Source organism: Chelonoidis abingdonii, chromosome 11, assembly GCF_003597395.2.
Source record: "Chelonoidis abingdonii isolate Lonesome George chromosome 11, CheloAbing_2.0, whole genome shotgun sequence".
Lineage (NCBI taxonomy): Eukaryota > Metazoa > Chordata > Testudines > Testudinidae > Chelonoidis > Chelonoidis abingdonii.
The window spans coordinates 3791614-3814790 of NC_133779.1; the positions used below are offsets into that span (position 1 = coordinate 3791614).

The following is a 23177-nucleotide window of genomic DNA, read 5'->3' on the forward strand; positions in this document are numbered from 1 at the left end:
GCCCCCTCTGGGATGCAGCCGAGCAGCTGGCGAGCAGTGGCACCACCAGAATGTCTTAGGATGGGAATGGGAGTAGACTCTTGTGTCCAGCTGAGTCCGTGCAAGCCGGCAAAAGGCATGTTTCCCCAGAGGGGGATGTCTGGCCTGGCCACCCTCACTTTTGGGAATGTAAGGATCAATGTCACGGGAGGGGTTTGGCTTCGCCCATGTAGCAGAGGCTGCTGTTTGTGGCCGCAGAGGGGCTGGATTCGACCCCGGCTGATGCCCTGCCTGGAGGGGGCTGCGTATACAGGAGCAGGAGCCAACTTGTCATCCTGTGCTATGCTGGAGGTCAGGCCACATGTTTCAGAGAGCTTATGACCGGAAGGGAACATCCAGTCTGCCCCTTTGCAGGCCAGAGACCCCCGCCCAGTGAGTCCTGCATCCAGCCCCTATCTGATAGTCGAGCTAGAGTGGCTCTTTTGGGGAGGCAGTCCCGCTCCCTGTTCAAAACGTGCCCCCCTATTTCCATCTCAACCCGAATGTGTCTCGCCTCTGCTCCCAGCTCTTAGATCCTGTTCTGCTTCTGTCTGCTGAATTAAATTGCTCTTGGGTATCAGAACTTGCTGTGGAGGTGCTTCTGGACCAGGACCGAGTCGCCTCTTAACCGTCCCTTGGATACATTCACTCAGTTTCCTTTAACCCCTGACCAGGAGGTGGGTTTTCCAGACCTGGAACCTTTCAGCAGCTCTTCTTTGCACCATCCCAGTTTTTTTTGCGTCGTCCTTTTTAAAACGTAGGCTCCAAAATGAGATGCAGTATCCCTGTCTCGGTCTCCCCAGCACTCCATGTGAAATCTGCCGCTCCCCTCCGTATTCCTTCAAATCTAGGACTTTAGCTCTGGGCTGGGCCAGGGTGGCGATGCCAGTCCCAGCAGGGGGTGATAGAGAGAAAATGAGCTGGCATCAGCTGAGCCCAGCTGTTAACCGTCGGGTTTAGCGGTACCAAGAGCTACCATTCTTGGAAGGAAGAGATTTTTTCAACAGGGTCTGGGAGCGGTGTCGGAAAAATCTGTCTCACCGCGTGTCTCCCTGTCTGTCTTGTTCCCTGATATTTAAATCATTAAAGCAAGCAGACAGGGCAGCGTAAACCCAGAAAATCTTTGCAACCAAGTTGTGGTGCCCAAGTGTGTGTTGGGGGGGGCAACCGTGGGGCAGTGAGATGTTGGGAGATTGTTGGCAGGCTCCTGGGTGCGAGGTGCTGAATGGGGTGACCCCTGGTGTGGGGTGCTGGGGGGTTCTGGGCATGGGGACAGGTCGGTCTGTCCTGCATGCAGGGCACTGGGCACAGGGTGCTGGGTTGGGCTACATGGCCCTGGCATGGGGCACTAGTCCGGGTCACATGCCCGTGGCTGACACAGCACGCTTAGGGCAGGCAGGAGTAACTTGCCCTGAAGATCCACTTTCCGGAGACTGGCGCCAGGCCGGTTCCCCACCACGGCCGCTGCTTTGGCTTCTAGCAGGGTGCACGTGTGCTGCTGGCCAGCCCCCCAGCAACCCCTCCGTCCCAGAGGGGCTGGAGCAAAGCAGGTTCATCCGAGGTCAGGCTTGGCTGCCGCAGCAGGAGCCACAGACATGGAAGGAAGGAAGGAAGGGAAGCTCCACTCTGCCCTCGCTTTGTCTGTCTCTATCCGCCCGGGGCAGCCAGCGCGGAGGAGGGTCTGTTCACTAGTGGAGGTCATTTGCATTGGTCTGTTCTGGGACAGGCTCTCCCAGGGAACAGATTCAGAGCCTGAAAGCCAAATCTGGCCCTCCCAGATCCTTTTGGTGGGGGCAGCTTTGGGACATTTCAGATGACAATCTGAAGTCGCACCGGAGGAGTTGACCCATGTCAGGGGTGAAGGGAGGCCGCTAGACTTGCAGCCGGAGGACTTGAACCCGGGGCCTTAGGCGCGCCAGATCTCCGCTGCTAAAGCCAAAGGACTAACTCGCAGCTGGCAGCTCTAGTAGGTTGTTATCCTCCGGAGGAGCCAGACAACATGCAGTTTGCCAGCATCTTCCAGGAGCAGAGCCTTGTGTCGGAGGATTCCAAAGTGCTTGCCGGCCAAACCTCACCAGCCCGGTTCTGACCTGGCTCCTGCTGACGGCAGCCAAAACCCCGGCCTCTGCGTGACGTCAAGGGATTTTTGCCTTTGTGTGCGTGGCTGCTGGAAAGCAGCCACCTCTGGGGTGGAGTGCGGTGACTGTTGTGCACCAGCTGCTGTGTGGCGCAATGATTAGGAATGAAGGCGAATGTACCAGGCTGGGAGGCAGGGTGGTACCGACCCAACCGGGTCTGCGCTTCACGTCGGTCCCTGGGCTGCCTTGGTGGAGTAGTCTAATGGTAAGAGCATGGAACTAAGAGTCAGGAGCCCTGAGTTCTGTCTCCAAGGGGAGTGGGGTCTAGTGGCTAGAGCAGGAGATGGGCCGTCAGGAGGTCTCAGGTCACTCCCAAGCTGTGGGAAAGGATGATGCCTGGTGGTTAGAGCACAGGGCTGCGTGTCAGCAGAGCTGGCTTCCCTTCCTGTGTCTCCCAGGGGCGTGCAGTCTAGTGGTGAGAGCAAGGGTGAGCCTGGATGTCAGGACACCTGGGTTCTTTGCACAGTTCTGTGAGGAGAGTGGGATCTAATGGCTGGGATTGGGAACCAGGACTCCTGGGTGCTATTCCTGATTTTCTTTGTGGCATTGAGGGAGTCACTCCCGGGCCGTGTGTGCGTGTGTGTGTAAAACAACCCTGGTCTGATGGAAGCCCTTTGAGAGGCTCATGGGATGCAAACCTCTGGGAGTGAAAGTTTTCCCCATCTCCTTGCCCTCTCGGTTCCGGGCATGTCTGCGCATTGCGTGTGTTTGGTAATTTTGGGCGCCCTGCCCAGTTTGTGTTTGATCCCACGCCTCAGCGTTCGCCATCCCAGAACCCTTTGCGTCCGGAGCGGGGCACGCTCTGGAAGCATCGCTAAATGACAGCTGGACCTTTTCTCCCTCACCTGCCGGTTACACGGGGCTGCCAAAAAGTGACGAGGTGCTATAGGGTGTGTGGACGTGGCGTACGTTATGGTAGCGCGGAGACGCTCTGAGCAAGACCGCACGGTGCTAGGAGTGGTACAGACCCGAGGCAGGGCAGGCCGGGGATCACAGCGCCACTCCCGCAGCCTGGCTCAGCCGTAGGCAGAGAAGGAGCAGGCATGGATATTCTCCACCTCCCTCTCAGTCCTGGGGTCTCACATGTTTCCTGGAACCAGCTTCCTGGTAGGCAGGTCCTCACTGGATGAATCACAGCTCCGTGCCTCAGTTTCCCTAGCAGTAAAATGGGGATAATACTATAAGCCCCAACACAGCTGAGGGAGTGGGAGGATTGAGTTCTAATTAGCTTGAGTGGATCAACCAGAGGGTAGGACCCAGGAGACTTGAGGTGTTTTGATGCAGCCACTGGCATCTTTCTTTTCCCTCCCGTCCTTTGTCTGTCTCGGTTATTTAGCCTGGAAGCTCTTTGGGAGAGGGCCTGTTCCTCATGCTGTGTTGTGCAGCTCCTAGCGCGCTGGGGCCCCGATCTCGCTCAAGTCGCTAGTGCGATACAGATACAATTAGCCCACTGCCAGCTGGGCGAATCTCTAGTGTTTCCTTTGTCTGCTGAGGCTGGGTAGCTCTCCACTGTCTGTGCAGCCCTGAGTGCATTGGGGCCCTCTGGGTGTTAAGATCCTACCTGGAATAAGAACCCCGTAGGCATGGCTGGGGCTTTGGGTGCTTTCCAGCTCGCTGGCTCTGAAAGGGATAATTGTGAACCTGGAAATCCCCTGCCTGATTCCAGCCCGGGGATCTCCTGTGAACCACGGCTCCTAGCTGCTTTCTGCAGCATGGAGGCACCTCCACACACAGGTTAGCTTGTGGCAGCCTGGGGTCGGGGAGGTCACAGGCCGGTTAGATAGAGGATGGGGGCTATGATGGTGGAAGAAGTGGGGAAGATGGTGGCAGAAGTGGAACTGGGAGGCAGGACACCTGGGTTCTAGGCCCGTCTCCCAGGAGGAGAGGGGGATCTAGTGGATAGAGCAGGGGCAGGCCTGGGGGTCAGGACTTCTGGGTTCTTATCCTTACTCTGGGAGGGGAGTGGGATCTAGTGATTAGAGTGGGGCTGGCTGTCAGGTCTGATCTGCTTTTAGAGGAGGCTGGATCCCTGAGATTTCTATTCTGTGGGAAATTGCAACATTTTGGGGGGAAAAACTTCGCTCTGCATTAGAACGAAATTCCCAGGAAACATGAATTCTGAGGATGTTCAGTTCGGGGCATGGAGACATTTCATGTTGAATAATGTTGAGGTTCTTTTTACTTCCCTTCTGGTTTTTGTAATCCTTAGGGTCAAGCTCAGTCCATGTTTCCAAGGATTTCTCGGAAGACATGATGGCTAGAAACTCAGGCAAGCTAGATTTGTAAAAAATCCCTTGACTCCAGAAGCTAGGGTCTTACGGAAAGCACCAAATATTTTCACCCGCACCTCCCCTATTTTTTATGCTTGAGATCCTTCTGCTTGGGGTTTCTTTGTTTGGAATGACAGGAAGGACAGGTTTTGCTTCATCTTGATCGCTGTCATTGACGGTGGAGCTGTGACAATGTATCAGGAGCTGTACAAGATCCAGAGAGATGCAGTTTTAGCTTCAGGGGTGTGGCCAGAGCACACTGTGTTGTGGCTATTCTTCCCCCCACCCCCTGGACCCATAGGTGGCAGCTCCTAGGAACCCTGGAGCAAGAATGGCGGGATCTCTTTGGGCCCCCTTTGCATTCTCTGTATTTTGAGCCCTGCCTGGTCCACTCGGTGCAGCCTCAGGGCTGCTCTAACGCATGCTGAGCTTTTTCTGGGCCCTGGGGAGCAGAGAATAGCCACAGCACAGGGCACTCTGATTGCGGCGCCAATTCACCCCTACTTCAGGGGCTGTGAGCAGGGTCCTTACACTAGCTCCCGGCAGACCAAGGAGGCCCCCTGTGGGTGGGAGATTCTCAGGGCAGCCGTTCCCACCCTAGAGCCTCCCAGGGGGACCTGAGCGTGACTGAGAACCCGGACCAAGGAGTCCGTGAAAACCAAAGACCCAAGAACCGATTCCCAACCGAGCCCAGGTTTGCTCTTGGCCGTCTCAGCGGAGATCCGGAGTGAGCTCGCAGCAGCGACTGGATTCCCACTCCAAAGCCTGCTGCTGGGCCATGTTCTTTCTGCTGTTGAGGGTGTCCTGTTTGACCTTATTAGGGGATATTTTCCCCCACTCTCTTTCTGTTTTAAGCCTGGGGATTTGGGTGGGGGAATCTGGAAAGCGGCATTAGCTCAGGAATGCGACTCTGGCACCCGACCCAAGGGAACTGCTGGGAGTGAGTGTAAACCCACCCTGGTTTCTGTGCATGGAGCAGGCATCCTCTCCATCGCCGTCCTGCTGGTGGGCAGCTGGGCCTCACGCCCACCCCCGGGGTCATCGCACCCCCTCGCTTCTTCTGTTGCTGTTTGTGGGTGATCGTGGGAAAGTCCCTGGCCCCTCCGTGCCTCAGTTTACCCAAATGCGGCTAATGATACTGACCTCCTTGGTATAGTTCTTTGAGATGTGACTGCTAACAAGAGTTAGACGAGGGAGGCAACCGTATTGCTGTGCTGGGCACCAGGGAGAACTCAGAACTCTCCGGGGAGGGAAGCTCTGGAACAGGCATACCAGGGAAGTTGTGGGGTCTCTGTCACTGAAGGCTTTTAAGAACAAGCTGGACATACCCCGGTCAGGGCTGGGCTAGGTTAACTCGGTCAAGCCTCAGTGCAGGGGTCTGGATGCGATCACCTCTCGGGATCCCTTCCGACGTTTCTGTGATGAAAAGTGCTAGGGATTGCTATTGCCCTCCTCACAACTGCCACGGGAGACAGGGAAGGATCCTCATGCTCATTGTATAGGTGGGGAAACTGAGGCAGACGGGGCTCCACATGAGGTTGGTTTTCGGTTACCGCCCCGGGCTGGGCTTGAAGAGATCCAGGTTGGATTCCTGGCGCTGCCACAGACTCACTATGGAATCTAGGGCCCTTCGTGTATCTCTGGGCCTCAGTTTCCCCATGGGGTGGATGATCCTTCCTTTGTCTATAGGGCTTATCGACATAGAGAAGTTACTCCAAATTAAGGTAGGATGTGGACTGAAAACACAATAGCTCCCCGTGCACCAAGCGAAGTGCCTTTTTCCGAAGTGGACCGGACTGGAAGTTCTTTTGGTCGGGGCCGGCTCTGGGTCTGTGCAGCACCCGACGTGGTGGGGCCCCAATCTTAGCTGGAACCTCTGGATGCTACCGTAATAGACCTAATAGTTGCTCCACCTGTAACCCCAGACCTGACCCTGTGCAGCATCTGACGTGATGGGGCCTGGATCTTATCCGGGGCTGCTAGGTCCTACCAAAATATACCAAATAATAAAAGATACTCCACAAGACGTTTGTAGCAGAGCTGGAGAGTGGCAGCCCCATGCCCTAACCTCAAGGCCACCCTGCATCTGCTGGCAGGGGTGGGAACTTACTTGTATTTGGATTTATTTCGGGGGGAGGCTGTCTTGTCCCATCAACCGCCCCATCTTTTTCCTTTGGATCTTTCCATTTAGAACATTAAGGGGGACGGTTGTTGCTACGTCTCGATATCGATGAGCTGCGATTGCCCTCAATGTGCACCTGACCCCTGCTGCTCGGCGTTAATGACTGTAATCTAATCTCATGCTTCAGGGCTTCGCCCAGCTACCTAGCGGGGGTCAGGAATGATTTTGGCTTCTCACCCCAACTCACACGTGGTCAGATGGTTTCTGGGGTTTGGTTGCAGCGTGGGGCGTGGGTCACTAGCTCGAATCATCGGGGTGTATCTTGCCTAATCAATTCCCAGCCATTGCAGGGGCCGCGGGTGTAGGGGGCACCTGTTGCTCCCGGCAGTGGCCGGTGGCGCACAACTGTTGAAACTCCTGAGAGTTGAAGTGGTTTGGTCCGGCTGAAGTCACTGGGCTCAAAATAGGCTGCATTGTGTTCCTAGCCTGTGTTGATTGTGCCCCGGTCCATGGAGATGAATAGGGGGAAGCAGTGAGCCGTGCAGGAATTAAAGCCATAGGCCCGCCCGGTGGGCAGCGGGCATGAGCGGTGCCAGCTTTCGCCAGTTTCTTGCAACTTCAGGAAAGAGGGAAGGACGCGGGGGTGGTGGTAGGGCAGGAGGGCTGCCTGATATGATTGTGATAGACTCCTCCACGTGGTGGCTGGCAGCCGAGCAGTCCTGACCTTGCTCCAACCCCGCCAGGCGGAGCTGAATGGGAACCAGGCCCGGCTGATTGGCATGGAGGTGTGAAACTCCTCGTGGCAGGCCAGTTCCTGACAGGCCTCTGCCCCCGCTGATGAGCTCCTAGAATCTGCCCCGGGGAAGCTGGGGTGGTGCAAGCTGCTGTTTGCAGCAGTTTACACGAGGGGGAGATGGCATCCACCCCACAATGCACAGTTTGCACGAGGAGGGATTGCCCCAGCATGTTGCAGCATAATTTGCATGGTGTGGGTTGCACCAACACCATGCTGTTTGCACAAGAGGGGGTTGCACCAACAGGGTGCAGTGCATTTTGCACAAGAAGGGTTGCCTCAGCAGCTTGCACAATGCACCAGCACACCACAATTTGCACAAGGGGGACTTGCACCAACACCATGCAATGCGGTTTGCATGAGGGGGACTTGCAGCAATGCTGTGCAATGCAGTTTGCATCATTAAGGTTGCACCAGCACCGTGCAATGCAGTTTGCTCGAGGGGGAGTTGCACGAGGACCATGCAATGCAGTTTGCATGGCGTGACGTGCACCAACACTGGATGGTTTGCACAAGGGGTTAATGATGCTTCTACATGAAGGCAAAGGGAAGTGCTATTATCCTCCTTGTTCTCAGCCTAGACTGCTTCCTCTGCTAAGGTAGCTTGGGTGGCAGTGGCAGTTAGTGGCTGAGCACCAGGCATGAGGGACCCAGATGTGCCTCAGGCAGAGGGGCCCGATTCCCTGGTGCTCTGCACCTGGGGCAACAGCAGCAGAGCAAAAGGCTGCCCAGATCAGCCAGGCTGCATTTGCACCGATGCAGGGAAAGGGCAACACGAGGATCATACCCCCCCTGCACGTGCATGTCCCAGTCTGCAGCAGAAAGGTGCCTGTGCGTTCATGAGGTCGTGGATTCACCTTGGGTTCTTCTGCTGCTTGCATGGGAGGAGGCTTGGTCTTGGTGGCAGAGCCCGGGGAGGCACTTGCCCTGGGACCATAAAGTGGTCTGCTCCTTGGTGCATCTTGCACTGAGTGGCTCGTGCTTCCATTGTGCCCCGGGGGTTGTTTTTCCCCATGCAATGCTGAGATGCAGCCTGCTCTGGGGTGAAGCGCTGTAGCTGTTCATATAGGGCTTGCTCACGTGATGCTGAAATGCAGCCAGTTCTGGGGTTAGGCATGGAAGCTGTTTAACAACCATCGTGCAGAGAGCACCTTTTACGTGTGAGAGGTAAGAATAAGCTGGTATCCAGCTGAAATTTGGTGAAGGACCCCCCGCCCCCCCCGGAAGATCAGCCAATCCAATCGAAACCTGAATGTTTCGACTCGAATGTGGACTGTGGGTTGGAGCGAGGTGGTTGTGAGACTCCTGGTTTGTGACTTTTGACTCGGCGTTGTCTCCCTCTTTGAACAGGACGTCCGTCGGAGACCACAGCACCATGCCTGAGGGAGCCCGTCGGGGCAGCAAGAAGAAAGCAGGCAATCAAGGTTGGTGCCCGGGTCCCCCACGTGGTCTGACCCCCTGTGGGGCTGGACGCAGAGCTCCTGGGCTGATGAGACGATCTGCCCCGCCCGCAGATGGGGTGGGTTACTGCACAGATCAGAGATGGGTTCCGATTCTCCGGTGTAGGAGGGGAGTGAGGTCTAGTAGGTAGAGCGGGCAGATTGGGAGTTTGGATTGCTGGGTTCTTTTCCCAGATGGGGGAGGGAAGGGGGGGTGGTCTGGAATCCAGGACTCCTGGGTTTTAGTCCCAGCTTTGCTACCGATTCACTGGCTGACCTTGGGGAAATGTCCCCCGCCAATGCCTCAGTTTCCCCATCTGTCAGATGAGGGCACAGTGATTGTGATTTGCTTCACAGGTTCCTTGTCTCTCTCCTTCCCATGCTCTTTCTCATCCCCTTTTCTCTGCAGCCCCTGAATGATCTCCCCATCCCTAGCCCACCAGCCACCCCCTGCCTTCTTCAAAGCCCTTCTTGAAACCCACCCCACACCCCACCACTCCCTCAAACTTCTGCCCCATCTTTTGTCCACTCGGACGACGAGCGTCCCCCAGCTGTGCCTGCAGATCCCCGTGCTCAGCGGCAGCCCTACGTAAACAGAGCTGAATAATAACAGCAGTAGCAAATGGGGTTTTCTGTTGCACCCCGGCTGCAAACCACTTCTCAGAGCCGAATAACCCACCCCAGCAGAGGGATGAATGCTGATCCTAGCTCAGATGAGGAAGAGAGGGGCTCCAGAGGTGGACGGGGGCTGTGTGTGTGTGTGTGGGGGGGGTGAGTTAGAGCAGCCCAGAGGCTGCTCTAAATGACACCGGAAGCCGGGCAGGCCTAGAACACACAGTGTAAAGGGAGTCAAAGCGACCTCACAACACCAGCCCAAAGCTCAGCGATGGGGAGAGGGGTGCAGCTGACTCTCAGGCCCAAAGATGCAGATCCTGGCCCGAAGGGGGGGCAGCTGGAGGAGGAGGCGACCGGGGATGTGCTGGAGGGGCAGGGGTGTCAGAGTTGGAGTTCCGGACTCTGTGTCAGGGTCAGTCCCACCCCCTCCCTTCCAGCAAGTGGGGGGGCCGGGGTTTGAATAATAAACCTCCAGGCTTCACGCAGCTGGTTGGATCGAGGAGGCCCCCAATGGGAAGACAAAAGCAAACAGGTCGTCCGAGGGCTTCCGCATTCCCGGCAGTCTTGGCACGAGGAGCCTGGCGAGTGGAGGGGTGGATGGGCCCTTTAAGGGATCAAATTTAACCCTTCCTCCGCCGTTGAAACTGACGAGACAAGCGGTGCACCCCACCCAGCGTGTCTGCATTGAAGAACCATTGTCTGCACTGAAGCTGCTCCCCGCATCTGAAAGCATCAGGATGGGGCTTTTAAAGGGGAAACTGAGGCACACTGCCAGGGCGCACGGAGACAGCCAGGCAGTACTGCCCCTCCCACCGTCTCTGCATGCGAACTGTTCACGTCCCACATCCTCCCTCCAAAGCACTGCGTGCAGTTGGTTCCTCTCTGTGGCTGCTGCTCGTTTTGAATCACCTGCTCACTGGCCGGAACCGAAAAGGACCAGAGAGATGTGAACGGTTGGAAGGGGCCAGATCCCCTGCTTGTGTCAATGGTCGTCGCTCCATTGGAGTCCATGGGACTGGCAGAGCCCGACCCCAGGCCTCCTGCTGCCAGAGTCCTGCTCCTACTGGCCCCTCCTGGAGCATGGGCAACGGGGGAGGGTGAAGGGTCTCTCATAGATGAGAGGCAGTGTGGCCTAGTGGATAGCAAGCTGGACTGGTGTTCAGGAGACCCAGGCTCCATTCCCGGCTCTGCCACTAGAGGCCTGTGAGCAAGTCCCTTCCCCTTTCTGTGCCTCAGTTTCCCCCTCGGTAAAATGGAGTGCTCTGAGATCAGCCAATGATGAGAGCTGAGAGATATTGTTATACTGCTGTCTGTGTGACATTCCCCACAGCTGTTCAAATCCACTGTGTGTGTGTAAAATTCCCCGTTGTTCTCTGTGCATGAGGGGGTGGGTACCTGTGGGGTGTCCCTGCATGCAGAGGGGTGTTTGTGCACCGGTGCATGTGCACGGTGCTGGGTTGGGCTGAGTGTGTGCGTGCATGGAGGGGTGGGGGCGCATGCATGGAGTAGCCTTGAATTGTGTGTACATGGGGGGAGCGCACATGTGTGTGTGTGGCTGAGGTGGTCGTGTATGCATATAGGGCAATGTACGCATAGATGCATTTGTACGTCTGTGTGTTTAAACAGCGGTGCGCTTGTATAATATGTGCGTGGTGTGCGCATCACAAGGGGCGACTGTGAGTGGCAGGTGAGTGCATGGGAAAAGTTCATTTGTGCACGAATGCATGGTGTGTGTGTCTGTGTGTACGTGTCAGGGGTGCATAGAGGGCTGGGTGTGTACAGTGGGGTGTGCATGCCTAGAGGGTGTGTGCGTGCACACGAGGTGTGTGTATGCACAAAGTATGGGGGTGTGCATAGAGAGTTGTATGCCTTGAGGTGTGTGCGTGCGCAACTGGGTATGTGCATAGAGGTGTGTTTGTGTGCACGCGGGTATGTGCACAGAGGTGTGTGTGTACACACAGGGATGTGTGCACAGAGGTATGTGTGCATGCGCGCACACAGGGGTATGTGCATAGAGATTGTGTGCACAGAGGTGTGCGTGCGCGGGTACAGGTAAGTGCATAAAGATGTGTGTGTGCATGTATGGGTATGTGCATAGAGATGTATATGTGTGCGCGCGTACGGGTATGTGCATAGACGTGTGTGTGTGCACAGAGGAGTGTGCGTGCGCAGAGGGATATGTGCATAGAGATGTGTGTGTGCACAGAGGTATGTGCTTAGTGGTGTGTATGCATGCACATAGAGGTATGTGCTTAGTGGGATGTGTGTGTGTGCGTGTGCATAGAGGGATCTGTGTGTATAATGCATAAATACAGAGGACAGACATGGGCTCATGCTCGAGGACCAGAACCCAGCGCCGAGCTGCTCAGGGACTTGCTGAATCCAGGGCCCCGTCTCGAATGTATATTTTTGTGCAAACCTTTTCCTGAGCAGCAGAGCTCATTGTGCACAAAGCCTATCCTCCCACGGTGCGACGCAAACCACAGCCTCGAAGGTGCAAGGCGGGCGAGGAAGCATTGGAGAACGAAGCCGGGGTGGGGGCAGGGAGCGTGAAGTGCAGCTGGGGACGGGTCCCCCTGGCGTCGCAACGTCAGATGGGGGCACAGCCCCATGGAGCCGGGATTGGAGGTGACGATGGGGGGATGCGGGGCGGCAGGAGGAAGGTGCTTGAGCTCAGTGTGGTTGCCGCTCTGGGATGGGGTGGTTTGCAAGATGCATGGGCGGGTGCCGGGGGCATCCGATGGAACCGGCTCATTGGGCTCTGGGCCGAAGGGACAGTGAGACTAGAAACGACCCCCGGCTCACGATGTGCACCTGTCTCCTGTTAGTGCAGGAGGCCCAGCCTGAGAAGGGCTGAACAGAGAGATCTGCGGCCGTTTCCGGCCACGCTGGGCCGGAGAGCCACAGAGGTGGAGGGAGGAGGAATCGATCCCTTGATCCTCCAGCCGTTGCCGCTGCTTGTGGGCACGGGGAAATCCTCCTGAGCCCTGGGCATCCATGCAGTGGCCCTTGGCTCCCCCGTTGTGTCCCGTCGGAGGAGCTCTGCAGGCACGAATGAGTTTAGTCACCCGCATGCACACGCCCCTCAGTGGTGAGGGAGGAGGGTGTCAGGGTACCTCTTACACAGAGGGAGAAACTGAGGCGCGGGGCTTGCCCAACGTCACCCAGTGACAGAGCTTGGTGCGGGGGGAGTCCAGGAGTCCATACTCACCTCTCTGCTCTGACTAGTAGACCCTACTCCCCTCGGAGAGCAGGGCGGCGGACCCAGGAACTCCAGCTCTGGCTTCTCCCAGCAGGGGGCACTGTGGGGAACGGGGCAGGAGCCTTGGCTGTAAGGGAAGCTCCAAGCTACTCCAACCCCAGCCTCTCCCAGCAGGGGACGCTGCACGATGGGGCATCCCCCAGCAGGGTGGGCGCCACTAACCCGTCCGTCTCGCTCTCCCCCCTCAGTGGCCGCCAGACCATCCTCCGTGTCCTCGCTGAGTGGGATCGCCGGCGGCATGGCTGCCGCCACCATCTCGGGCAGCTGCACCTCGGTCAACACGGTGTGCTCGGACGGCGAGCGGCCCGTCAGCCTCAGCTCCTCCGCCTCCTCCGCCTCCCTGCCTGACAGCCAGAGCGCCTTCGGCAGCAGCGGGGCCTTGGGCGGGGGCTGCCCCGCCGGCTACCCGCCTGACACCCAGCAGAACGGCAGCGACATCAGCCTCGATCTCACCCCGGTGGCGCTGCTGGAGGGGCCAGCCGAGGGGTCCTTGGGGGGTGCCAAGTGTGGCGGCGGTGGCAGTGCCTGGTCCCCCGGGCCTGCCAGAGCCAGGGAACGCCGGGTCAAGCTGTCCCAACTGGACCGGGTGGTGCTGGAGATTGTGGAGACAGAGCAGGCTTATGTCCGGGACCTGAGGAGCATTGTGGAGGTGAGCGAAGGGAGCAGCAGGGGGAACTCCCGGCTACTGCAGCCCCAGCCTCTCCCATCAGGGGGCGCTATGGGGCGCAGGGCAGGGTGCTGGCTGTGGGGGAAGCTCCCAGATACTCCAATCCCAGCCTCTCTCAGCAGGGGGCGCTGTGGGGAGGAGGATAACACCCAAGTTAATGGGGCCCCGATTTTGCTGTGGGTTTCTTTATGCTAATGCATATGATTAATAAACAATATTAATTGCCACTGATTATCCAGTAGCAACTCTAGGCCCCACCCGAGATCGAGGCCTCACGGCGCTGGGTGCTGCCCAGACAGGCGCTGCCCCAAAGAGCTTCTAGTCTAAACAGACAAAGGGTGGGGAAACTGAGTCATAAAGTGGGGATGTGACTTCCTCACGGTCACATGGCAGATCTGGGGCAGAGCCAGGCGTAGGACCTGGGAGTCCTGAGGCCCAGCCCAACCCCCTGGCCAGTCAGCAGCGCTGTCTCAGCACAGAGGTGACCCCAGGGACCCTGTGAGCATCATAGCGATTTGTGTGTGTGTGTGTGTGTAATTTGCTGCTCAGCTGCCTTGTGAGTGTCAGTGGATCAACGCCTGCCCTGGCGGGTCAGACAGGCCCCGGCTGCCCCCAGAGAGGCCCAAAGAATCCCAGTTATTCCTCCGGCAGGAAGGGTTGAAATGCGAGCTCTGGCGGGTGGGGGCGGGGAGCATCTGCCGGGAGCCTGGATCCAGGCCTGCGGCCGGCTCCCCGGCAGGGAGCTGAGGGGACCGGCTCACTGGTAACTCCAACCCCGGCAGCAAACGGCTCATCCCAGAGCTGGACTCGTGCTCCCGGCGAGAAACGGATCATGGGCCCCTGGGACTCAGTGCTGGACCAAAGGCCTCCCAGTGCTTGGTTTTAACCATTAGCCAGGAGTACAACCCAACAGTGCTGACTCCCAGCCCCCCTGCTCTAGCCACTAGACCCCACTCCCCTCCCAGGATGGGGGCTTAGAACAAGGGGGACTGGGAGCCAGGACTCCCGGGTTCTATTGACAGTTTGGGGAGGGGAGGGGAATCTAATGGTTAGAGCGGGGGGGATGGGAACCAGGACTCCTGGGTTCTATTAGCAGGTTGGGGAGGGGAGTGAGTGCAGTGGTTAGAGCAGAGGATATGGAACTCAGGAGACTGGCTTCTGTTCCCAGCTTGGCCGCAGACTCCATGGGTGACCATGAGCAAACCACTCGAGGCCTAATAATTAGCAGTGCTAAGCATCCGTGACTGGCAGTTCTGAAAAGGAGGGCCTTAAGCGCTGTGCCTCGGTTTCCCCATCTGCTGAATGGGGATAATAGTCCTCTGTCTCTTCCATCTTTACTCTGTCTAGCCTGAGATTATAACATCTTTTAAGCAGGGAACTCTGCTGAACGATTCTACAGCTCCGAGCACACGGGGGCCCTGATCTCAGCTGGATTAGAACTAACGGATTCTGAGCGCAATAGGGAGCAGGGGCAGGTACAAAATGGCTGAGAGTGATAGGAGGCATTGATAAATGAAGGATGGCTGAGGCATATGGAGGGATTTCGTGGTTTTGACAAGTTGCTTTGAATCGAACGGCTCTCTCCGCGTTTAACAAAGTTTTTTATTTCCCCCCCCCAAGGGGAATTTCCCAGTTTTTTTTATTTGGCAAACTTTTTGGGAGCGGCAACTGCTTCCGGTCCCCAAAATGCGCTGGCCGCGAGAGCCTGGCCACTTGTTGCTTCGCGGGCTGTTCTGAAAAATGGAAAAGAATTCGGTTCGAGTCAAACAGGGATTCCCAAAATTCCTAGTTGTTTCCCCAAAATCGTATTCGGCGCGTGCATTTTGGGTGGAGAAACCGCTCATCTGGCAAATTTATGATTATTTTTTATTTCTGATTGTGGCTGTAAAAGTTCGGGGTTCCCTCTTGCCCCCCTCTAAGTAGATCTTTTTGGAGCGATTGCGCAGCACCTTTTGCCTGGGTTTCTCTTGGGGCAAAATCCCAGCAGGAGTCCCTGAAATCTCGGTTGCGCAACTTGTGGTCGGGGCAGGTCCCTGCATTCGAGTGCTGGAGTGAATCAGCTGGAGTTGTGCTGGGTCTTGGCCAGCGCTGAGTCTCCACGTGGACAGGCGGGTTTTTCTGGCTGTGGCGGGGGAGTTTGCGAAAGGTCACAGGCACCGAAGTGAGAATGATTTAACAGATTGTCTCAACAGAGCTCTTTCCGAGTTTATTAACAGGGTTTGGTGGGTGGGCGAGGGTTGGGACGTTCAGCACGGTGATGCTCAGGGGATGGGAGGAAATGTTATTTCACTCGGGGAAACTGAGGCGCAGAGCGGGTGGCAAAGGGACCCAAGAGTCCTGGCTTCTGCTCTAATCATCAAATCATACATCCCCCTCCTAGAGCTAAAAATAGATCCCAGGAGTCCTGCCCCCTTTTCCTCCCTCCCTTCTAATCTTTACACTGCACCCTTCTCCCAGAACTGGGAAAGAACCCAGGAGTCCTGACTCAGGCTCCTCCCCCTCCTCCCAGTGCTGGGAAAGAACCCAGGAGTCCTCATCTGATCATTATACCACACGCCTTCCTAGAGCTGGGGATGGAACCCAGGCGTCCTCTCTCCCAGTCCCTCACCCTAAACATGTTGCCTTCCAGAGGGAAAGGAGCCCCAGTCCGGGCTGCATGTAGATTTCAGCCCAGTTCTTTCCGCCCTTTGAATCCAGCTGCTGGCAACATTAATTCACCTTGGCCAGACTGCATCTGCCACCATGCACCATCGTCTCTCCCCATGGCTGAGCCAGTGCAGTGTCTCATTGGTGAGGGATCTCTGTATAAACAGCTGCCATGCTCCACCCTAGAGGTGGCTGCATCTCAGTGCTGGGTGGCGGACAACTGTATAAAGAGCTACCGAGCCCTGTTGCCAGAGTTTGTTGCATTTTGTTGCTGGGCGAGGGATTCCTGTATAAACAGCTGCCGTGCTCCACCTCAGAGGTTTCTGCATTTCACTGTTGGGCGTGTCATCCCGGAGCAATGTTGCTGCATGGCTGTAAAGCAACTGCCATGTCCCACCCAAGGGCAGTTGCATTTCAACCGTGGATGAGTGGTCCCTGTGCAGTGTGCTATGCAACTGCTGCCGGGTACTGCCCCAGAGGTGGTTGGACTTCAGACCCCTGTATAAACAACTGCCCTGGCCTACCCCAGAAGTGAGCATATCTCAGTGCTGAGTGAGGCGTCCTTGTATAATCTGCTGCCAGGCTCCACCCCAGAGGTGGCTGCATCTATGTGCTGGGATGAGTAATCCCTGTATAAACAGCTGCCATGCCCCGCCCTACAGCCACCATCTGCACCGTGGATGAAATGATGCTGCAGTGTTGCCTGGCGATGTCTGCAAAATGCTTTGTGGGAGGAGAGGTGTTCCAGGAACGCCAGGGTCTGACCCATTCCTGTTTTGCAGGATTATCTTGGCTGTATCATAGACAGTGGACACCTGCCCCTCAAACCTGAGCAAGTGAGCACTTTGTTCTGCAACATCGAAGACATCTATGAGTTCAACAGGTGAGTCCGCTGCCCCCTAGCACCCGCTGGGCAGGGAGAGAATGGTGGGAGACGATCGGGAGAGGGACTTACTGGGGGTATTGAGTTGATTTCTGAGTTCCCTACAACTTTGGTAACAGTGACCCTGCTGTGGGGATTGAACCTGCAATCTCAGGATCTAGGTCTCCCATGATTCAGCATGGCCTCTGTCATAGAGGAGAAAGTGGTGCATCATCGGAGATGTAGTCCAGTCAGAAAGCCTGGCCCATAGAGGATGAGATCATAAGGTACCTTAGCTACAACTATTGACTTGAAATATTTAATCTCCGGCCGAAATTCAAGATTATGCCCCAAAAGTCAAAATTTTCCGGGCGCGAGGAGGAACCTTGAGCTAAATGACAGATTGAACAGTTCTGATGGTTTGCTTTGACTCAAACAACTCTCTCAAAGTCCACAACGTTTTTAATTTTTGTGTGGGGGAATTTCACAGGTTTTTTAATTGGTAAAACTTTTGGGATCAGAGACATTTTCACAAACGCTCCCGGCTGCCGTGCAAACACTCACAGAAAAGGCGATTGCACAAGATCTCCCACATCCTTTATGTAGGGAGCCCTCCTGTCCTGGGCGGACACAACCTACACTGGAACGAATCCTGGCAGAAGAATTTTTGATGGAGCAGTTTTCCCACTGAAGAATGTTTTGCTGAGACTGAAACGTTTCGCGGCACTGTGTCACTTTCAGTGACATTCTCAATGGGGAGAAGTTGAAATGTTTTGTTTCGACAATGCCAAGAAAGGTTTAATTTTGACGTTAATGTTTCAGTTCATTATGCTTTGACTTTTAGATGATGTTAAAATATGAAATGTAATGTTATAGCTATTTAATGGGATGTGTGTATATGTGTGTATGTTCTATTGAATGGTGTGTATGGTATATTTAATATTTGAATGCAATCTAAAAATCAAACCCAAATGACGACAAAGTCGAAATGAAACACTAGGGCTCCATCCTGCCTGGTGCTGCACAGACACAGAACAAGCGACAGTCCCTGCCCCCAAAGCGTTCCCAGACAAAGGGTGGGGAGAGGAAACTGAGTCCCAGAGAGGGGAGTGGCTTGTTCATAGAGTCATAGATGCCAAGGCCAGAAGGGCCCATTGGTATCATGTAGCCTGATCTCCTGGCTGGCACAGGCCAGAGACCTGCCCCCAGATAATTCCCAGAGCAGATCTTTTAGGAAGATGTCCAGTGAGATTTCACTCCGATCCTCTCCCCGCGGGGGTGGGCTGCCCCCCACCCTTTCTCCCTCTTCGGCCTATTCCTGTATCTCTGCTTTGCTGCCCCAGTGTTTCAGCATCCTTGGAGATGTGGGGGCCTCCGGCATCCAACTGGGTGCCTCAGTTTCTTCTTTGCTGTAACAATGGGGTTAAAGAGGAACCCCTCCAAGCCTATGTGTGGTGAGATCTAACTCTGCCCCACTCCGTCTCCCCGAGCCAGGAACAGAACCCAGCAGCCCTGGCTCCCAGCCCCTCTCACTGTAGCCATTAGTCACTGCTCTCTTCTCAGAGCTGGGAATAGAACCCAGGAGTCCGGTCTCCCAGGCCCCCGCTCCTCACTCTAAAAACCCCTGGGCTGTTCCCCCAGGGATCCGAACGCTTTGCTGGGTGGGGGCAGGATGCCCCAGCGGTTTGCTGGCGGGGGGCAGTGAACGAAGCGTCTCGGGGCCGGGCACTTGGTTTGCGTGGCGCGTTCGGTTTGCAGCCAGGGCTGGCTCTGGGCCACCCTCCCCCCCCCAACTCTATTCTCAGGGTGGGGGAGGGGAAAGGGGGGGCGGAGGTTGTTTCCTGTAAGAGCGAGAACTCCCATCTGCGTCTGTTTAAGTATTTCAGCTGCGTGGGCCGGCAGCCGAGCCCGGGGTGCTTAACCCTGTAGGGGAAGGAGCCAGATGCTGAGCGGGGGCTCAGTAGCATGATGGGGGGAGCATTCTTTCATACCCCACCCCAGGCCCCACCCAGGACACCTCTTCATGGGGAGAAGTGTCCTCGCTTTCATGGGCAGTGGGGGGAAGGGGGATGACTGCATTAGAGTGCAAACGGGGGTTGCAATACAGGGTGTGGGGATTTAGTGGTTAGAAGGGGGAGCTGGAAGTCAGGACTCCTGGGTTCTGTTCCCAGCTCTGGATGGAGAGTGAGGTCTAGTGGTTAGAGCAAGGGGGAGCTAGGAGTCAGGACTCCTGGGTTCTGTTTCAAACTGTGGGAGGGGATTGGTGTCTAGTGGTTAGAGGAGGGGGGCTGGGAGCCAGGACTCCTGGGTTCTATTTCCAGCTTTGGGAGGGGACTGAAGTCTAGTGGTTAGAGCAGGGGCTGGGACTCAGGTCTATGGGAACTGCAGGGTATCTGCTGCAGCGAGGTTTAGGGTGCGTGTGGGGTCAGGTTTGAAAGGAAGGAATGAATGCAGAAATGAGTAAGTGGAAGGAGGGGGTGGGGGATGGGTTCCCCCCCATGGCAGTGTTTGGCTGGGGAGGGTTGGAGCGGGCAGGGTGGATCAATGAGGAACCCTCCCCCTCCCACCCCCGCACCTTCCGCCATATGCAGCTTGGTTTCTCCCCTGCAGCCTGTTCCCGGAGCTCATTTCCTGGCGGGGCCATGTGAGGGTGTGGGGTGGGGGTGGGTGTTCTCAGGGCGCTGATGGCTGGGGGTCCATGGGAGGGATGGGGCAGGGGTCTGGCTGGGGGCTCACTCAGAACAGAGCCACCATTATCCCCGGGGAAGCGTAGGGTTAACAGTGGGGGTTGGGGGGAGGGAGCCCAGCTCTGGGGCAGGCACAGGACGTGGGGCTGCTGATTCTAGCCCGGGAGCACTGTGCGGCTGGGAGCAGGAGGGCTCACTGGGGGGCACTGTCTCCTCCCAGTTTTCCCTAACCCCAGTGGCCCAGCAGGGGTGCCCTAGAGAAGTGAATCCTTGGTGTGTTCAGAATCCGGAGAACCCACCTGTTGTGTAAATTCACCCCCTTTCCTTAAAGCATTGGGAGAGTGTTGGACTGGCTGCTAAATGTGTGAGTGCCTCTGCCCTCTACTGGCTCTAATCAGCACTGCCCCGCTGTGTGTCATGGCCCCTATACTGCTAGTGGGGATTCTCCTTTCATGCTAGTGGTGGGCGGGAAACGGGCCTTTGCCGCAGAAATCCTGCACCTGTTGCTTGCATTGAAAGGAAGGAAAGGTGCACAGCTCGGGGATGTGGCCTCAGCACCTTGTATGTTGAGGTCACGGGTTCGAATCCAGCCAGTGCCAACCTGTATAGGAGTGCAATTATGCAAACTACATGCAAATTTGGAATCTGGAGATGCAGTTTCTGGGTGGGTGCAGAGGGGTCTCCCGATGACACAGATCCCCCCGCCTAAGAAACAGCCTTTACACTGTGTGCCCCTTGCTTCAGCGGCTTCACCCCCTGCCCTGTTTCTCCCCCTTGTGCAGTGAGCTCCTGGAAGAGCTGGAGAGCAGCAGCAGTGCCCACGCCATCGCTGAGTGCTTCGTGCAACGGGTAAGGGCCTGCCTGTCCTGCCCCCCTCCCCACCTCTCCTGCACCCCCTAGTGTGTCCAGGTGTGTACTGCACGAGCTCCCTCCAGCTCTGTTCCACTTTGGGTACAGGTGCCAACAGAGGGATGGGACAGGGATGAGTCATCTAAGCCCCCCCAGCCCTTTGCAAGGAGAAAGGGGCCCTTCCCAACTAGGGGGAGTTGGTGCAGAGCAGTAGGGGGTGTGAGCCCCTCTGGTCTGGTTAGGGGGACCCTTTGGCGGGGGAGGGCTGAGAGAGGAAGGAGGAATGGCAGGAATGAAGGGTGGTTGGGGGGACAGAGGGGTGGAAGGATGGCGGCTGGATGGATGGGGGTTGGAGGGGAAAAGAGGGATGCTGGATGGATGAATAGAGTGGAGAAGGCTAGACAGATGGAGCAAACTGATTTCCACTAAGGGGATCTTGGGAGTGATGCCTGCTGGGGGTAAGGTTGAGGGGGGCAGGTTATCAAGGATATGGGGGGGAGGGATGATGGTTGGGGAGGGGCTGACCTGAGGTCCAAGGGGTGCAGCCAGAGTAGATGGGGGCCGATCTGGGGTCTGGGAACTTCAGTGGGAGATTGGAAGAGTGGGGTGGGAATGAAGTGTGAAGGAGCCAAGCAAAGTGGAGCAGACAGGTGGGGACGGAGTCTAGGCTGGGAGTGCCACACCCCAGAGGCGGCTGTGTCTTGCAGCCAAGTGATCCCTATAAAAATAGCCCCGGTGCCCTAGCCCAGAAGTGGCTGCATCTCAGTGCCAGGTAAGGGATCTCTTATAAACAGCCTCCCCGCATCCCACTCCAGAGGCAGATGCATCTTAGTGCTAGGCGAGGGATTGGTATATGAACAACCCTTGCGCCCCACCCCAGAGGTGGCCGCATCTGAGCTGGGTGTCCTTTAGGAGAGGGGCTGTGAAACCCTCCTCCCTCTCTGCACCTCGGCTTCCTCCCCAGCTGGCGACTCCCGACACTGCTTGCCCCATACTCCTGTCCCATCCCTGCCTTCCCTGGCGCTGTCCCCTCCCCTGACACCCTGTTTTCTCTTGCAGAGCGAGGAATTTGATATCTACACCTTGTACTGCATGAACTACCCCAAGTGAGTAGGTGTCCCCAGCCGAAGAGTGGGGAGGGCCGGGGGATCGATGGGTCCCACCGCCCCCAGGCCGAGGGAGGAGGGAGAGGATGCATGAGCCACTGGTATCTGAGTGTGTCCTCCCAGCCCTGCTTGGGGAAGGGGGCAGGGGTGTTAGGAGCCAGGCGGGGCGGGAAGGCAGGCCTCCTCACCCGGTCAGGATGGGCATCCTCTGGTGCCAGGGCAAGTGGGCTCTTTCCCTCGCCCAGTGCTGGGGCAGTAGGGCACCGTCCCCCATCGCTCACCACCTACTGGTCCGGTGCCCGGCTAGCCTGCCCGTCTTCCCCCCAGCTCAGTGTCGGTGCTACGGGAGTGCATGGAGAACCAGGTGCTGGCGGGGTTTTTCCGGGAGCGCCAGGCCACGCTGTGCCACTCCCTGCCCCTGGAGACCTACCTGCTGAAACCCGTCCAGAGGATCCTCAAATACCATCTCCTGCTGCAGGTGGGTGACACCCCCAATGGTGCCAGGGCCCCGCCGCCCCGGCTCTAGGGCCTGCCCGACACCCCTGCCCCTCTCCCCAGGCTGCGGGAGATTCAGGTGGGCAGAGGCGCAGGTGGGGTATGCAGGTTCCCTGCAAAGGGCTCTGGGAACGAGCACCCGCTTGAAGCGACTGTGAGGGGGAGGTGAGATGGAGGAATCCACGGAGCAAAGACCCCAGCAGTGCCCAGGCGGGAGCTCCCCCCACAGCCAGAGCTCCCGCCCCGCTCCCCACAGCGCCCCCTGCTGGGAGAGACCGGGAGCTCCCCCCCCAGCCAGAGCTCCCGCCCCGCTCCCCACAGCGCCCCCTGCTGGGAGAGACCGGGAGCTCCCCCCGCAGCCAGAGCTCCCGCCCCGCTCCCCACAGCGCCCCCTGCTGGGAGTGACCGGGAGCTGCCCCCGCAGCCAGCGCTCCCTCCCCGCGCCCCACAGCGCCCCCTGCTGGGAGAGACCGGGAGCTCCCCCCACAGCCAGAGCTCCCGCCCCGCTCCCCACAGCGCCCCCTGCTGGGAGTGACCGGGAGCTCCCCCTGCAGCCAGAGCTCCCGCCCCGCTCCCCCTGCAGCACCAGCTCCCCGAAGGCCTCCAGCTCCAGCCCCGCTCCCGCTCCTGCTGGGAGAGACTGGGAGCTACAGCCAGCATTCTCGCAACTCTGCCCCTTGCACCCTGCTGGGAGAGGCCCTGGAATTGCAGGGAGCTCCCCCAGGGGCATGGCCCTTGTTGCCCGGAGGCCCCAGCTCAGCCTGTCCCTGGCGTCTGTGCCAGGCCCCCCAGGCTGCCCATGCGGGGAGCAGGTGGGTGCTTGAGGGGCCGTTCTCCTGCTGCCCCCCAGGAGCTGGCCCGGCACTGTGAGCGGAGCAGCGCGGGCTACGAGGTGGTGGAGGAAGCCACCATCACCATGACGGCTGTGGCCTGGTACATCAATGACATGAAGCGCAAGCAGGAGCACGCCGCCCGGCTGCAGGTGAGGGGGGGCACTGTCCTACCACCCCACTCAACCCCCCCACCAAGGGCCCCTCCTGCCCAGACCCCAGCTGTTTCCACACCCCCCCCATGGCTACCAGATGGGATCTCCTCCCCCCCAGGTCACCCCCTTGGCAGACCCCAACTAGTCCCCCCCATCTCCTGGTCCCTTCCTGGCTGGACCCCCAGCTCCCCCTCCCGCCTTCCCACCGCACGCCCTGCCCAGC

General features: G+C 57.5%; 1 protein-coding gene across 1 annotated transcript in view; it reads left to right on the forward strand.

Annotated features, from left to right (window-relative positions):
* The first annotated feature begins 8695 nt into the window (after positions 1 to 8695).
* Positions 8696 to 23177, forward strand: part of PLEKHG2 (pleckstrin homology and RhoGEF domain containing G2) — a 29288-nt gene continuing 14806 nt past the window's right edge. Inside the window, exons 1-7 of the mRNA XM_075070500.1 lie at positions 8696 to 8765; positions 12846 to 13306; positions 16753 to 16853; positions 20302 to 20368; positions 21428 to 21474; positions 21802 to 21952; positions 22820 to 22966. Of these exons, the coding sequence (XP_074926601.1) occupies positions 8717 to 8765; positions 12846 to 13306; positions 16753 to 16853; positions 20302 to 20368; positions 21428 to 21474; positions 21802 to 21952; positions 22820 to 22966 (1023 nt within the window). The 5' untranslated portion in view covers positions 8696 to 8716. The remainder of the gene's footprint in view (positions 8766 to 12845; positions 13307 to 16752; positions 16854 to 20301; positions 20369 to 21427; positions 21475 to 21801; positions 21953 to 22819; positions 22967 to 23177) is intronic.